The sequence below is a fragment of the Euprymna scolopes genome, chromosome 43, assembly GCF_053919585.1.
Source record: "Euprymna scolopes isolate OS-2025 chromosome 43, ASM5391958v1, whole genome shotgun sequence".
In the NCBI taxonomy this organism is placed as follows: domain Eukaryota; kingdom Metazoa; phylum Mollusca; class Cephalopoda; order Sepiida; family Sepiolidae; genus Euprymna; species Euprymna scolopes.
Window position 1 is genome coordinate 38261330 of NC_136524.1, and position 18204 is coordinate 38279533.

The 18204-nt window shown below is 30.2% G+C and overlaps 1 protein-coding gene across 12 annotated transcripts in view; it reads left to right on the forward strand.

Moving 5' to 3' along the window:
• Window positions 1-18204, forward strand: part of LOC145268296 (uncharacterized) — a 447971-nt gene that overhangs the window by 403269 nt on the left and 26498 nt on the right. For 7 of the 12 annotated variants that reach the window (XM_080123710.1, XM_080123717.1, XM_080123709.1 and 4 more), the window contains one exon: window positions 2977-3069. The exons of the other annotated variants lie outside the window; for them this stretch is intronic. In XM_080123710.1, coding sequence (XP_079979836.1) covers window positions 2977-3069 — 93 coding nt within the window. The remainder of the gene's footprint in view (window positions 1-2976; window positions 3070-18204) is intronic. 12 annotated transcript variants of the gene reach the window in all.

Consider the following 18204-nt stretch of genomic DNA (forward strand, 5'->3'; position numbering starts at 1 on the left):
ACTGAGATGAAATAAATTCATAATGTCATTGAACTTTTTGTGTTGGATTCTTTCATTTTACTCTTATGCATGCTCTGCTCTGCATTGAGCTCTTACACTTGAGATTTCCTACAGCAAGTACCTGATCTTTTCAAAACACGCACAATATATATATATGTATATATATCATAGCAAGATATAGCTATATTTACATAAAGAAAAAAAAAATTATATTTTGCTTTTTTTTTTTTGATTGAGCACTATCAACGACCCTTGTTGGAATTCAATGATTCTAATCTTTTGAATATTTTTCAACCTGGAATATATATATATATATATATATATATATATATATATATATATATATATATATATATATGTATATGGCAATACGCTACACAGAATATTCCGCATTTTATTCTCGTGAGAATTCGTCAGGGTAATTTTATTATTTGGCATATTTTATACATTGCTTTCTTTTTTTAATTTGTTTATTAAATTTTGCCCTTTATTTATATATATATATATATATATATATATATATATATATATATATATATATATATATATATATAAACAGATTAAAAAGAAAAAGAAATAAACAAGAAATAAATTTTTTTAAAAATGCTTCAAGAGTTTATGCTAATGGAGACCATTTTTTCATTTTCTTTTTCTTTTAGAAATTTCTCTAACTCACACAAAAAACTTATTTATTCTACAATGAATATTCAAAGTATGGTCATTTTATTTTTACCCAGTTGTTATTCTTCAATTTCGTCACGTTTATCTTCTTTAAAGGAAAACTTTATTATTTTTATTTTTTTTAAATACATAAAAAAAAGTAATTGTGTGGGGGTGAGGGTATTTGAATTTGATTATTTATTTATTTTTTATTTTTTTTTTTTGCTGATTTATCCCCCCCCCCCGAAAAAAGAACACACATTTTGTTTGTTGTCAGTTTGCTAAAGTTCATCTCTGCTGATAACTTTATTTTATATTTTATTTATCTTTTCTATAAAGTTTTCATTTTGTCTTTTATATTATTTTTATTTTATTTATATTTTATTTTTTTAATATCTTTAAATAGATTAGTAGTTTATTTAATTACTTTTTAATTTAAGTCATTGTTGAACCTCTGTCAGGATGATTAACATCGTTGAAACGTTGATTAATCCAATAGGATTTGTCTGATGTTTATAGAGTTTCACTTTACACACACACACACACACACACACACAACACACACACACAAGGGGCATTCCAAAAGTAATGCTTCCTATTTTTTTGTTCCGCCAAAATTGATTGAATTGTTATGATTACTGAACTCATGCATTCATGACCTCAAAGTTTCATCTCTCTGTTGCAGATATTGACAGTGTGAGACTCTAAGAAAGCAATGTCTGTTATTAGATGTACATCAGAAGCAGAGATACATCATTGAATTCCTGGCAAAAGTGCATTGAGAATGGTTGTGAGTAAAATAAATTCTGGGGCACAAAAGATCGCTCATCTTAATAGTGCCACTCTTATCTTCATAACTCTTCAACTTTTTGAGTTAAAAAATAGGAATCTTTACTTTTTGAACAACTTGTGTGTGTGTGTATATATATATATATATGTATATATATATATATATATATATATATATATATATATATATATATGCATATATATATATATATATATATATATATATATGCATATATATATGTATGTTTGTGTGTGTGTATGTATACACATTATTATTAGTAATAGTTAAACTTTGTTGGTAAAAGCTAAATGAATGCTAAGTTATTTCTACCAAATGATGTATAAATAAATAATAGAACGTAAACTTCAATATTTTTTTTATCATTCTTGTTCAAAAGAAGCCCATAATGTTTTTTTTTTATTATCAATATCTATTATAATTAAGTCATATTCCTGTTTTTTGTTCAAAATTTGATTAATATGTACAAAAGCTAAACTGCTTAACAAATTAATTTTCATACTGAAAACGGATGTTTACACACTTTCTCTACAGCATGATTTCTATATATACTTATTTATTCATGGGAAATCTACATTCAAGAAGCAGTCTCATTTGCATATTATATTTTTAAAAAATCTATTTTAATAATTATCTCCATGTTATTGTTTGTTGTCATATAATTGTATTGATTAATTATTCTATTTAGAAATATTATTTAAAGTTGATTTATTTTATTTATATTCACTTTAATTTATATTTAATTTACTTTCAATTATTATTAGTAGGGCTAGGACAACAGCATATTCTTTTCATTGTTTTGACTTTCGAGTGTGTATCCATTGATATATGCTTTTATATAGACTGATGTGGTTCTCGATTGATTAACTGTGCCAGATATATACTCGAGAGTCAAAACAATAAAAAGAATATGCTGTTGTCATTATTAGCCTACATCAGTTGCCTTTAAAAATGGAAGTAAGTTTTTATTTAAGCTGTGAGAGTTATTTCCTCTTTTAACTATTTCTCGTTTAATTTTCATAGATGAAAATTGATGTATTTTATACTTCCATAAAATTAACATGTGATCCACTTTCCAGAAAATCATAAGAAGTTAGAGTATTCTGTGTATCTTAAATAGTATGTAACTAAACCCTCTGCCCGCCAATATTTTTCGTCCCAGCAACACCAAATATATACAGCTAGTAAGTCAATAAATTCTTTAATGAATAAATAATAAAAATATATGAAACATAAATTTTAAAAAATTGGAATCAGAGTGGTGGTATTCATTTTCATTGTTATTATTAGAGAAATATTTTATAATTCACTTATTAAGTACCTGTGTTAGGAGAATTCATTAGGTCATTTATAATTATTTGTAATTTATAATTATCCTTATTATTGTTATATTTATTTGTAAGAGCCTCTTCATTTCTCTTTCTTTTTTTTTCTGTATCTCATTGTTTCTTGTTTCTCCTCTGCAAATGACCAATGTTCACTTAAAGAAAACTCTTGAATTGTTTCAGGGTGCAATGCCAGGGATTGTGGCTCTATGTCCAGTACATTTGTTCAATTTATTAGGCTCTCAGCCTTCACAGGAAATGATACTTAATGAAACGGTCGGTCCTCAATAATTGTCGTCCTGTTGTATGCAATTTTTTTTTTTTTTTTTTTTTTTTTTTTTTTTTTTTGCAAATTCAAAACTGCTTTGCATGATTGGAATCTGATTTAATTTAAAAAATATTAGGGGTTCTTGTCCAGAATTCAACCTATTTAAAAAAAAAATTTTTTATGAATACAAGAAATTTTTTTATGATGTACATGCCCGTCCAGGAGCAAAAAATGCTATATTCGGAAAAAATCACGTAGCTTTATCACGTTTTTTTTTTTTTTTACTAAGAAAATTAAATTTTATAAAAAAGGAAGGATGATGTCACTCGCTCCAGCATATTTAAAAACTTAAGGGAGACAACTTAATTCAAACAACCAAAATCAAAATCATTCTTGTAATGGTTACGATTTACTATTAATTGCTAAAAATTGTAAAAAGAAAAGTCTACTTGATCAATTTATGTGATTTTTGAAATATGTTTTTATTCCGTGAACATGCATCATAAAGAGTTTTCTGTATTTTTGTTTTTTAATATTGGAAGGATTTTGGACAGCAATCAATTTTTTTTTTTTTTTGTAAGCTGAAAGTTATTGGTAGATAAGAAATACTAAACATTTAGGAAAAAAAAAGTGAGGACAATAAAACTTTATGAATAGATCTTCACTAACTTTTTTATTGTCATAGATAATTGTGCTTGTCCTCCGCTCTTAGTTTGTTAGCACGACCATAACACTGCCAATACGCATGTATTAAATCAATGAAATAATTCATTCAAACTCAACTTTGTAGTAGTAGTAGTATTAATACAGTTTTTTTGTTGTTTTTTTTTTTTGCGTATATATACAAGAGGCAGATGATAACTGATTATTTTTTTTAAATCATTACAAAAGTTTTAGCTAATAAAGTTATTAACCAAAATCCATAGAAGAAAATGAATGTGTAAAAATACAGGCTAAGAATGTTTTGATTTTATTATGAAATTAGCAAAACCTAGTTGAGCTCTGGGGAGAAATGAATTGGAATGAGGGAGGAGGTCATACGTTTAAAAATGAAATAACCTTGATTAATGTATGGATTAACACCCTTGCCCTAAAAAATTATTTTTTAACTTTTTTTATTATTATTATTTTAAGGTGATTACATGTGAACATTCTGAAAAATTTATCTTAAAAAAACAAGCAAAAACATTTTTACATTTAGCATGAGGGATCAATTTAATGCATAACATTTAATGTATAATGATCCTCTATTTTCAGACTATTCTAATTATTAGGACAGTTAACTATATTTTTCCCCCGCTCACCTTAATTTCAACTAGCAAGATTGTTAAACCATACGTAATCACTTAAAAATGGCTCCCACCTCCCCTCAGAAGAATAATAATGCACACAATTTATCTCCAATATGAAAATGGTTAATTGACATAAAATGCTGGAATGGCCCAAATATGGAGGGTCTAATTTAAGTTAAATTTATATGAAAAACTGATCTCCAACTTTGCACTCTTAAAATATGTTTTTGTTGTTGCTGTTGTTTTTCGTTTGTCTTTTTGTTTTGTTTTTTTGTTGGATTTTTCATACAAAAAGGGGGAGAATCTCATCAAGGTGGGAGAAGCTAGTGTCCTTAATCTGCATTAATACCTAAACTTTTAATATTTTTATTCATGCGTTCTAAATAAGGTATTTAATTAGCTAATTTTAAAGAAGTTATTTATTTAATTTTCATGAGAAAGATAAAACTAAAATTCATCGTTTAAAATTATGCGGTGAAATGATAAAGTTGTCCTCCTAGAAAAGATGACATGATTCCATTTCCTTTGATGAAAACTTCAAAGTTGGTTTGAAAGTCAACACCAAAGTGTACATTGATGTGGTGATCCCTTGGTGCAATCAGGTGGCTGCTGGCAGACCCTGGGTGTGGCAGCAGGACTCTGTGCTGACCCATAAGTCCAAAGAGACCCAGGCTTGGCTTCAGAAGGAGGGCTACAACTTTGTACCTTTCTCTCACTGTCCTCCCTCCTTCCTCAATCTGAACCCGTTGAACTACTTTATTTGGTCATACGTCAAGATCATCACCAGCATGACCTCCCACAACACCAGAACCAGTCTGATCACCGCCATTCACCGAGCTCCTGCCAGCGTTTGTGGAAAAAGCATGCTCTCAGTTCCAGACCTGTATTGAGGCGATGATTGAGGCTGAAGGTGGCTGCATTGAATAGATGTCAATTCTACTACATAATCAAGTTACCTGAATTGATTTTTTTTTTCAACAAAAGTTTTAAAATTAAAGCTATAGGGTTGTTTTCTTCAGGGCAACAAATTTATCGTTCCACCCTGTAAAATTTATAAAAAAGCAGGATGTATAGTTAAAAATATATAGTATTTAAAAAAAGGATAGTTAAATTTGCAGATATACATTTTCTGCTAAATTCTCTCCCCTGACCCGTCACCCCTAAAAAAAAAAAAATGAGAATTTGCTTTTATGTGAACAGAGAACACTGTGAAAAAACAAAAGAAGAAAAACAAAAAGAAAAAAAAAACAATTTAGAATTAAGTGGGGGATCAGTTTCATATGCATTTTAACATGAAATTATCCCCCCCCCCCATTTTTGGGCCTTTCTAACTTTTTAGGGGAGTTAATCGTTTTTTTAACCACTGAAACTAGTATGTAATTCCTTGAAAAGGTACACCCCCACCCTAAAAATGTTCTGGATTTAGTTCTCATAGTATATATAAAAAAAATTTAGTTGATTTGTTATTTCTTGGACACCAGAGTTAAAAAGTGGGATGTAGTCAGCACCCTTAAAGAGGGGCAGTTTGACTTGTAAAAAGAATTTAGTTAAATACCTTAAAGCACTAGAATGGACCAGAAATCAGGGGATCATTTTACATAAAATTCATTTACATAACTGATTCCTCTCTCTACATAACTGATTCCTCTCTCTCTCTCTAAATTCTTTTTCTGTCAAGTTCTTTTTTCTTTTCTTTTGGTGGGAGGTGGGGGTAATATAACAGCCGATGTTAATTTGCAATTATATCGAAGTGCTAGCAGGGCTACCCGGCATTGCTTGGGACCATATAAAACAATGAGAAAAATAAAGTAGATTTTGAACATACCTGTTATTCTTAGGATAGAGGAATTTTTGATGTCTATATATCATTTTCTATCTCAAGCAAAAGAATATTTTACCTACCCGAAGACATGTATTACATGTGTATGAAAGGACAGGTGATTTACAGCATGTATATGAAATAATTTTACCTTTTCCCTAGGACGGGTTATGTAAAACACAGATTTAAAATAATTTTACCTACTCTCGAACAGATAATGTAAATACATATATGAAACACTTGAATGTACTCTCGACAGGTATTGTACAACATATTGAACTAATTTCTCTTCCCACTAACTCTTTCATAATTTTAAAGAAAAATGAAGTCATTTTTATAAAATGGATCAATTCTCGAGAATAATTATTGTTTCAGCACGTTCCGTATTCTGCAAAGGTCCGTTTTTCTTTATTTAATTGTTAGATGAAAGTACAGAACGGTTAACAAAATACCCTCCCCTCCCCATATTAAGAATGGCTTTCTAAATAAGAATGTTATTATTTCTGCACGGTCCATATTCTGTGTGAGCCAGTTTTTTTTTTTTTAATTTATCAAATTGTAAGGTGAAAGTACAGAATAATGACAAAACACCCTCCTTTCATTATATTAAGAATGGCTTTCTAAATAATAGTATTATCATTTCAGCATGGTTCGTATTCTGTATAAGTAAGTTTTTTGGGGTTTTTTTTTGTATGTTAAATTGTTAGATGAAAGAATAAATTTTAAACGGTACAATCCCTTCCCCATATGAAGAATGGCTTTCTAAATGTTATTTCAGCATGGTCCGTATTCTGTAGAAGTGTTTTTGTTTATTAAATTGTTAGATGAAAGTACACAATAGTTAAATAAAACAAACACTCAGCATTGCTTGATCAATGTATGTGATTTTCAGACTGTGACAAATAAACATTCAAAATTACTATATCAATGTATATGATTTTTAGAATGTGAAAAATGAAAACTCAGCATTATTATATCAATGTACATGATTTTTAGAATGTGAAAAATAAACAGTCAGCATTACTAAGCGTTATTTGGAATTTTTAGTCGCGTGCAAGCGACTCTATAAGTCACTCTGTTGGTCGGTCTGTCGGTAACACTTTTGTGCTTGGCCTTTTTGGTTAAGATCAAAGGTCTGTTGTTAATAGATGCTGTTCTTAGCTTTTTAAGCTTTTCTTGGCTTTTTGGCCAAGATCAAAGTGTAGTGCATGTTCTTACTACATGCTGTACTTATGTTTGTAACTTTGTGATATAAAGTGGGGGATCACTTTTATATATTAATTTAATGTAAAATAATCACTCACTTTACAACCAGTCAGACTCAAAGCCATTCAAGTCATTCTCCAGATCATTCAAGTTGTTTTTGAAGGATTCCAGTTATTTTTTAAGCATTCAAGTCATTCTTAAGGTCATTCAATTCATTCTTAAGTTCATTAAAGTCATTCTAAGCCATTTACTTTTTATTTATTTAAGTCATTTCAGCCCATTTTTCGGTCATTTTAGTTTATCTTTAAGAATTTCATGTCAATCCTACATTCACGCATTCATTCATTACACGAGAGCATGCGACTAATGGCTATCGGCCTTGTTTTTAATATCGGAATGCAAAAAAAGTAAAAAGAAATAGTGCAGATTGAAACCGCAACACCGATACTAGTAACTGGTCACACTATCCATTGCACCAAAGGGCCAACTGATTTGAAAACGTAAAACAAATAGACGTTCGTTTTACAGGATGTACGCGTGCGTAGAACGATGACATTGCATTACGCTTGGCAAGTTGCGATTTCTTCCAATTTTTACCCCCTTTTTGAAACCCTTAGCAATTATTTTAACTAAGTAAATACTTCTAATAAAATTCTGCACCAAAAATGCAATCTTTTGAGCTACTGCACGCTGTCCAGTGACCTTTCATTTGGGAGTAGATTTGAAAAACGGACACACACTCGCACATGGTGAGATTTATAAATTGGATTAAGTTTTTTTTTTTTTTTTCTTTGTAATTTGTGAAAATGATTCTGTAAACATTAAACAATAAGTTTGTAATTAAATTTTACAAATAAGGCATTTACTAAGCTAATTAATAGAAATTAATTATTTTTCACAGAAACTATACAGATTACTAGTTAATTAATTTAAGATGTTTTTTTGTTGTTTTTTTTTTTACAAGGTGATCACCACTTATCAAGGCCCGGAAGTCACTCAGGGATAAGGGTTATTATAAGTACAGTATGTTAGTGTGCATATTTAATAAAGTGTCTACTTAAGGGGGCGGTTCATCAGGAATTTGTTTACGTTGGACTTGAAGACATCCAGGTTGTAGTCAGGTGAGAAGCAGGCAGACGGAACAGTTCCACAGGCGTGCAGTTCTAAGAAAGAAGCTTTGTTCATGGAATCAACGTTTTGATTTAGGCACATGTAAAGAGTGGGGGAAATTTTTCACAGTGGATTCAGCTAGACGGGTGTTTTTCATAAAAGATTGGCGAGGGGGGGACCAGAGATAGGAGTTCAGACGAGCACCTGCCATGGAAATAACGATAAAACAAAGATAGGCTTGCAACGTCTCTTCTGTGGAAGAGAGGTTGCAGGGAAGAGAAAAGGGCATCCTCCACTAAGCCACGAAGTCTATTTTGTACTCTGTCAAGGCAGGATAGGCTATTTTTAGCAGCTCCTGCCCAGATATGGTAGCAGTATTCCATCCTTGAACGTACTTGGCATTTATATAGATAGAGAATTGCATCAGTAGTGAGATATCTTCTGGAGCAGTAGAAGGATCCCACCATCTTTCCAGCGACCTTGGCAGCAGACTTGATGTACGTGTTCCATTTCAGATCAGGAGTGAAGGTCAAACCCAGAAGCTTGTCAAAACATGGGGCTTCTCCTAGATGAGAGCCATCCATTTCAATTGATGCCAGATGGGGATCAGTGTTGATGATGTAAAGATAGGAGTTTGGTTTTAGATGCATTAAAGGTAACCAGCCACGTCTTCCCCCACTGAACCACGCGCTCGAGATCAGAGAGAGCTTTGTCATTTACAGCCTTTGATGTGTTGCTGTAGATGGTCGTGTCATCAGCATAGATGTCAACGAATGATTTAAGTATGTGTTTAGGGAGATCATTGATGTAGATCAGGAAGAGAGTTGGGCACAGGAGTGACCCTTAAGGGACTCCAGCATTAATACTGCAGGCCTCTGATTTTTGTCCATCAACCACTACTCTTATGAGCCTATAAGAGAGAAATGATTTAATGATAGAGAGAACATTTCCAGTTATACCGTAGCTGGAAATCTTGTGAAGTAGACCTTTATGTCATACCTTATCGAAGGCCTTTGATATGTCAACAACAATTGCCCTGGAAAGGAAGCCTTTGTCAAAAGATTCACTTATCCTATGAGATATAATCGTTAGCACATCTGCGGTAGATCTTGCAGAACGGAAACCATATTACGTGTCACTAAGGTTATTTCTGCTGAGGTGGTTGACTACTTCTCTATTTAATATGGATTCCAGCAACTTACTCATGACACACAGGAGACTTATTGGTCTGTACTGAGAGGGAGTTGACTTATCACCTGAGTTCTTAAATACAGGGTATACTGATGAGGTTTTCCAGGGTGTTGGAAAGCACTTCTCTTTAAGGCAATGCTTAAACAGTTTCGTAAGTATGGGAGCAAGTTCTGGTTGAAGCTTTTTTAGAACACACACTTGACAAATTACTTGGGCCGCCATCAATTAAAATTGAAACTAAAACATATGGCTATCCAGCATTATTCGTTATCATCTGAGCCACATCCATATGCATATAAAACTTTAAAAAAAATAATCTTGTTAAAACTATAAATGTATGTTTGTGCATACACAGAAGATACATGTTTAGTTGACTTACGCCTAGTAAGTTGGAATGTTTTTCAATTTTTACCCCTTTACAAGCTAAAGAGCAAATCGAATTTGTTCCACAGGTTCAGAATCCCCTATATATCAAGTTTCATGTCTATAGACCAAAAATTGACAGAGTAGTTTTGTAGAGACCATTTCACACACAGGAAAACAAAGTCACTTTTATGTGTGTGTGTGTGTGTATATATATATATATATATAAGCAAAAAGTTAATAAAACATGCTAAAAAAAACACTTTGAAAAAGAGTTAAAAACATATTTAATCTGAAAAGGAAACACTTGATCAGTTGATAGTCCTTAATCCGCGGAGTTTCGAAGAAATACTTTCCTCCTCATCAGAGGGTAGGAATTAGAAAAATGCGGGATCGGATTTTGCATACAAAAGTATTTGATGAAACAACAAGTAAGTCAAAGATCTTACTTAATAACAAAAACAGTGAAGCAGAGTGAATATGGTGAAGAAAAATGTGATTACACGTGAATGGATAGTCTGGTGAAAGATATAATTCAATGACGGTAAAATCCAAAAATATAACTTCAATCCAATCCCGCATTTTGCTAATTCCTACCCTCTGATGAGAAGGAAAGTATTTCTTTGAAACTCCGCGGATTAACGACTATCCACTTATGAAGTGTTTCCTTTTCAGATTAAATATGTTTTTAACTCTTTTTCAAAGTGTTTTTTTAATATGTTTTATTAACTTTTTGCTCGTATTATAAGCTCTATCTCCTATTTGGTTTTATCGAGCTTTTACATCTGGCTGAGATAATTTTATAAATATTAATTCTGTAATATTTATAATATACTTTAATTTTACCATCTTGGATCATTTTGGTAAATTTAATTGTAATTTTTATTTTATATATATATATATATATATATATATTTTTTTTTTTTTTCTTAGTCTGTTACATTTTTTTCTCCGAAACTACTGGCCAATCTGGTTGAAATATTGTATGGGCCTTTGTTATGATAAGATGCAGTGGCGTAAGGATTATAGTATTCATTTGATGCACAGTTAGCTATTTAATAGGAGTTAGTATTTAATGCAAGAATGAGTGCAAATTTAACCATATTCAACCATTAATTTGGCATAAGTATAGCAAATAAAAAAAATACTCAACTACACCCTTTTCGTATCCTTCCTACTCTGGCAGACAATTTAAGAACCAAAATAAAATAGATTGAATTTAGTTTAAATAATAAGAACCAAAATAAAATAGATTGAATTTAGTTTAAATAATAAGAACCGAAACAAAATAGATTGAATTTAGTTTAAATAATAAGAACCGAAACAAAATAGATTGAATTTAGTTTAAATAATAAGAACCGAACTAAAATAGATTGAATTTAGTTTAAATAATAAGAACCAAAATAAAATAGATTGAATTTAGTTTAAATAATAAGAACCAAAATAAAATAGATTGAATAAATTATCTATAAAAGCAACTGCAAAAAAAAAAAGAAAGCCTTTTGAACAACAACAGAAATACTCTTGATGACGATCACGGATCGAAATTGCTTGAGAAAAAAAATGGCCTACACAAAATCACTTGGTTACATATTACACAATCCACCAACAGGAACTAAAAGAAATATTCGTCAAATCAAGAAAAAAAGAAATCTGTTGTATTCAACCATACATGATTTGCTGCCTAAATATGCAATTGTATTATATAAGAACAAGTAGTTAATAAAACATGTTAAAAACACTTTAAAAAAGAGTTAAAAACATATTTAATTTTAAAAAAAAGAAGCACAAAATAAGTGAATAGTCCTTAATCCGCAGAGTTTCGAAGAAATACTTTCCTTCTCATCAGAGGGTATGGATTAGCAAAATGCGGGATCGGGTTTTGCTTGCAAAAGTATTTAATGAAACTACAAGTAAGTCATAGATCTTACTTGGTAAAAAACAATGAAGCAAAGGGAATAGGGTAATTAAATTTCCATTTCCACAAGTAAAATCCAAAGGAATTGCGTTAATGGAATATGGTTCAAAGTAATCCAAAAGGCAGAATTCCGTGGAATAATTTGACAAATGGGTGCCAGGAAAAAAGGGAATGAGTTCAAATAATATTATTAAAAGAAAGATAAATTGTGTGTAGAAAAAAGAAATGGAGAGATTTTAAAACATGGCTGTCAAAGCTGATTTACGAAAAATGAGTAAAGAAGAAGAAAAGAAAAATTGAATGGTGATTGAGTTATTTTTAGAGTAGAAAAGGCAATGCCAAAATAACCCAGACAGGATGCTGTTGACGTGGCACCAAATTTACAGCAAATAAAGAGGTCAACTGAAATATCTATATATTTAAATATATATATAAATATTTATATACTTTTTTTCATTATTTGAGAGTAAACAGTTACATGTGGTCGCTACAAATAGCCATCTTTCAATCAAAGAGACTTCCTCAGGCGACCTAGAAGAAGTCTCTTTAACTGAAACAGATGGCTATTTGTAGCGACGATATGTAACCGCTTACCCTCAAACAATAAAAAAAATATTTTGCTCTTTTTGTTGAGCACTATTTAACCTCGTTGTCTTCATTAGTCCCGACTTTTGAACATCTCAAACCTAAATATTTATATACACATATATATAATAGTGTTGGGACGATTAATCGGAATCTGAAAAATCGGAACTTTTGATGGTATCGGAATCAGAAAAATGTGTGCCTATTTTCCGATGCCAAAAACGATTCCTTTATTTATCTTTTTTTTTATTTGCTTTTATTTGAAACAAAATCTTCTACTGCTGGTAGTAATAATAAAATAATAAATATTTATTGATTTTTAAACTACCAGTAAAGCTAAAAGCCATAAATCACCCAAACAAGTGCTTTTTATTTTTTTCAGAGAAAAATATATGCACATTTAACACATGTTTTTACTGTAATCCTGACAAAATAACAACTTTATAGTTAAATATTTAGATTTGCTTTTGCCAAAAAGGGGGTACTCTGTCAGTATCCAAATAAATATTAATTGTTTCATTATGAAGGGTTTTGCTCTACTTTGACCAAGGAGCAATTACAGAACAGATACTACCGGGGCAAAGTGTTTGTGAATCTGAGATATTACAATCTGGGAAGTATGTGAAAACTTCTCGCGGGATCTAACTGATGCGAGAGCCTCCACCCAAAAAGCCTTTTATATAATAGACTATCGGGAGTGCCTGGCATTGCTCAGGTGTAAAAGAAAAAAAATTTTGGTAGGGAGGTAGGGTCTAACCCGAAGCTTTGAAGCGAATAGCCTGACAACTTACCACGATGCTACGCAGGCAGAGAAGTAAAGAAGGGTGAAATTAAACGTTTAAAAAAGCGGGTGGTTAAACGAACATGAATGTGTGGTTTTCTAGGTCAAACATCACGCCATAGTAGTAGAGAAAATGAAATCACAGCGTGAATTTTGTAACATAATAATAAAATAAAGTTTCGTCAATTGGACATATTATAATCTAGACAGTATATAAAAAGTTGTAAGATTTAGTGACCTCTCTGAGCGCGCCCCAAGCCTTAAAAAAGCCTTTGGTGGACATACAAAAAAAAGGCACTCATGCACAAACACACATTTTTGCTTTTATATTATAGATGTATCTATTATCTTGGAAGTTTTTCAACCTTTAAAACTATATATATATGTATATATATATAATTTAAAAAAAAACTTTTATTCATAAGTTCTTCATTATAAGTCAACTCTTGCAATCTCTGTATTAGTTTACTTTCAAGAATTCATGCTAGTCCTAATATCATTATACGGATCATCAGTTGGTTACCATGAAAAGCTGTTTTGAGGATTTAAAAAAACAATTTATATATATATATATATATATATATATATATATATATACACACACACACGTGTGTGTGTGTGTGTATGTATATATATGTGTGTGTGTGTATATATCTATAATATAAAGCTGAATGTCTGTATGTGTGTGTGTATGTATATATATATGTGTGTGTGTGTATATATATCTATAATATAAAGCTGAATGTCTGTGTGTGTGTCTGGTCACAAATATATATATATATATATATATATATGTGTGTATATAATGTTTATTTGTTTTCTTTAACAATTGAATTTTTCTTCCTTTTATTTAAAACTCTTCATTTCTAAGAGAGTCAGCCAAATGAAGAATGACCATCTCAAAATCTGTGCAGCATCACTGCAATTACATAATTGCTTTAATAATTTTAGCCATGTTTAATTTGTGTATCAACCTTACACAGTAAAATTTATGTTATCATCCCTAAAGATGTTTTTAGGTTTTTTAGAAATGTGAGTTTTACGCCTTTAGCAGAATTTCTTCTTTTTTTTTTTTTTGCTATGCAGGAAAAAAAGCAGATTTTTATTTAAATTACTAGAGCCTTCCAGAGATGAGTTGTTTTTCTGCCTTTTTTTATGAAAAAAAAATGATTGATTTCTGTATAGCCTTACTTCCTAGTTTGTTGGATTTTATTTCTAGTTTTCTCCCTCTATCTTTTTTTCTCATTTCTTGCTTCTATTCTCTTCCTCTCTCTCATCTTAGCTTGCTTTCCTTATGATAGTTTTCTATGAAAAACTGAAGATGTTAGTTTTTCTCTAAAAAGACTTCAAACAATTCTTGATGGGAGTAGAGGTGACTTTTATTTCATCAGACAAGGACTTCCTGTTCCTTTCCACTCATGTGAGCACTAGGTATCTTTCTCTTAATTTTGATTTCTTGTTTACTAAGATTAACATTTTTCAAATTATTTTAAGTATGTTTTTACTTTATATCAGTAGCACATCATACAAGTCGTTTTTGTGTTGCACTCCACACTCGCATATATACACACACTGTTAGAAAAGTAATTTTTTTTTTAACTACATTTTTTTAGAATCTTCAATTGATATTTTTTTCATTTTAAGTACATTTTATTTATTTCAAAGTGAAGTTCATTCTATGCCTACAGTTTTGAACAATTTCATTTTTATGATTAAGCATTTTTATAAATTTAAAACCTTAAAATGTCTAGTTTCTCGTTCAAGTATAAACTATATGGACCATCTAATTACACTGTGCAACAAATTTGAATTGAAAAAAAAGTACAAGACATATAAGACCTGTTTCGGTGTAAGAAAAGTATGCTGATTCCAAATCTGACATTTATTTCTCTGGATTAGGTACCATTTTCATGTACTTTATTATTAATTATTTTGAAAAAAAAACACCGAATTCACCAGTTTAAACAACATTTGTCCTCTTAACTCTCTTGTGTAGAGTGTCATCATCCTTTTTTAAATTCCAGCAGTAGTCTGCCAACATACCAGTGTTCCATTTTCCTTTAAAACGTTTTTCTATTAATGAAATACCTTGATTGAACCTTCCGCCATGTTCATCACTCACATGGCCAATATTCGCAGCAAAAAAATCCAAATGAGAGTGGAGCACATGAACTTTTAGAGACATGTTACATCCCATATGATGAAAATGATGCAATAGATCATTCACAACTTGCACATAGTCTTCTGAACGATTTTTCCCAGGAAGTTATCACAAACTGATTGCAAATTTGGGTAAACAATGTGTTTCTTTTTTTTTTTTTTGCTGTTGTACAGCCCGTATAGTCTTGCTGACAAAAATAGCAATCATTAGAATGATCTTTCTGCTCTCGCCAAATCATTGGCACACCAAACTTCATGTGAACATTCTTTTTTGCATACCATGCGCTCAATGTTTTCACACATGTAAGGCAACAGGCATGATGAGCCCATGACTTGTCTTGGTCTCCTATATCAAAATGAAAGTACGCCTTGTACAATTTCTTGATATGGCTGGTAATGCTGCGCCTTTCTTTAGCAAATGTTAATTCGCCACATATGTAGCAGAATTTGCTTGGATCATTTTTGCACTGTCTTGAAGTCATCGTCAAAGCCTATACTGCATCTAAAGAATAAAGACAAGAAAAAAAGTAAATTGTTTTATAAAGAAAAATAAGGATTCCATAATGTGAACATGTTAAGCCATTATAAACGCCCACTAGCAAGTTATTAGATTCTTTCGTACATAGGGTAAGGAGTTGATAAAATTCCATTTCTATCTTTTGCATTTAATTGAGTAAATTTTCAGAAAAGAATGTATAAAATGACCCTTTATGTTTAAAGCATTAAAATACACAATAATCCGGTCTTTATTGTAGTTTTTAGTAAAAAAATACTTTATTAAATGGATATCTATTTTTAACCCTCAGATTTTTTCCCGTGCCCTACAAATAAGGTTCTGAGGCAGGTTTTAGCTTCTTTTCCTTGATTTTTTTAGCCTACATTAAAAAATGCCTTTCTTGACGACTACCATGGCTTTTCGGAAGGTGGTGAACACCAAACCATGTGCTACAGCATTATGTTTTTACTTTTGAAAAAATTAGCCCTTGGTCTAGAAAATATTATGCTAACCAAGCTAGCTCTGTCATCTAGCTCTCTTAAATCTGGAAAAATATCTAATTTCGGCTGACTTTATCAAATAAATGATTCAAATAAATGATTTAACAAATAATGTACATAATATGTGTATATTAAACTGTGTTTTTCTCTTAAGATTTATAATTCAATACACATAATATGTGACTGCAAAGTCGTCAGTAACCCATTTTTGACGTTTTTACTGAAATTTACGACTGTGGCAATTTTGCAAAAATTATACCTAATTCAACAAAAAGAAAGCCAGAAATAAAATTTCCACGTTACTAGGTATACAAAAATTGCTGCAGATATCCTGTACTTTTTTTAGTGTTGCACAGTGAATTATCTACAAATTATTTACCTTAGCTTTTCCATTCAACTACTGACGACTGTTCACTATCAATTTAGTTTCCAAAAATTATTTGATAATGATATACTATGTCTATGATTTTTGTAATTAAATGTGCTTTTGTGCGTGTACATATATATTTTTAATCTAATACAGTTTCTACAATATAATATTTTTTTTTATAGGGCTTTTGGTGGTATATATTGTGACTTTGTAGATTTTTTCTTGCTAAACAGTTATTTTGAACAGGCATTTCACTCCTATTTTACAATTACATTTTTTTCTCCATTTTTCACTTATTTATATCTGAATTACTATGTTTTATCAGTGATTAATATTGTTTTTATATTTATTATTATTGTTATGATTGTGTTTGTCGTTTTTTCTTGAAATTTTACTTTTATTTTTATCTTTATTTTATCTCCTTTGATATTTTGTTATGAGTTTAATGATCGTTTTTTTATAAGATGTTTTCAAATAATTTTTATTGAATAGTTTATGTATAGGACTAGTTACCATAAAATGTTTACCAATTACGTTTAGAAATTTATTGAGTTTGTTTTCAGCATATGATTGTATGATAGTGAATTAAATAATATTTCTTAATTTTTTTTTTTTTTTAATACTATTGTTGGTATCTTGTTGCTTATTTGTGTTGGGATGATTAATTGAGAATCAGAAAAATCGGAACATTTTAGGGTATTGGAACTGGAAAAATTTGTACATATTTTCCAATGCCAAAACGATTCTTTTGTTTTTTTTATTTGATTTTGTTTAAAGTAAAAGATTCCATTGCTAGTAATAATGATAAAATAATAAATATTTATTGATTTTTAACTACTAGTAAAACTAAAATAATCTTATTTATTTTATTTTTTTAGAACTTCATCATTGTTGTTACTAAAATCCTTTAATAGCCTTCCAATATTAGAATTATTACTGGTCCCACATTCAATATAACTAGTAATCTGTTTATATTTGATCGGGGTGGTTAGACTTTGGATGTGCATAGTGTTAATATCCGTTAAATACAACTCTTATATATTTGTAGCTAAGTTCAAAGTGATATTTAGGATGTTTATTTTTATCTTTTCTAATAATACGTTGATTTTTAGGTATAATTTTTTTAATTCTTACATATATTATCTTTTTCAAGTTTGTTTATTTCTAACCATTTTGAGTGCATTATAGCTAAGAGTAATTCATAACCTTTATATCAGTCATAACTATTTTCAGGACAACTGCATTTTAAATTGCTGGAAGTATTTTTTTTTTTTTTCATTTGTATATTTGTTTTCATTCACAGGAGTTACACTAGCAAAAAGAAAAACAATTCAAAATTAATGCTATTTGTC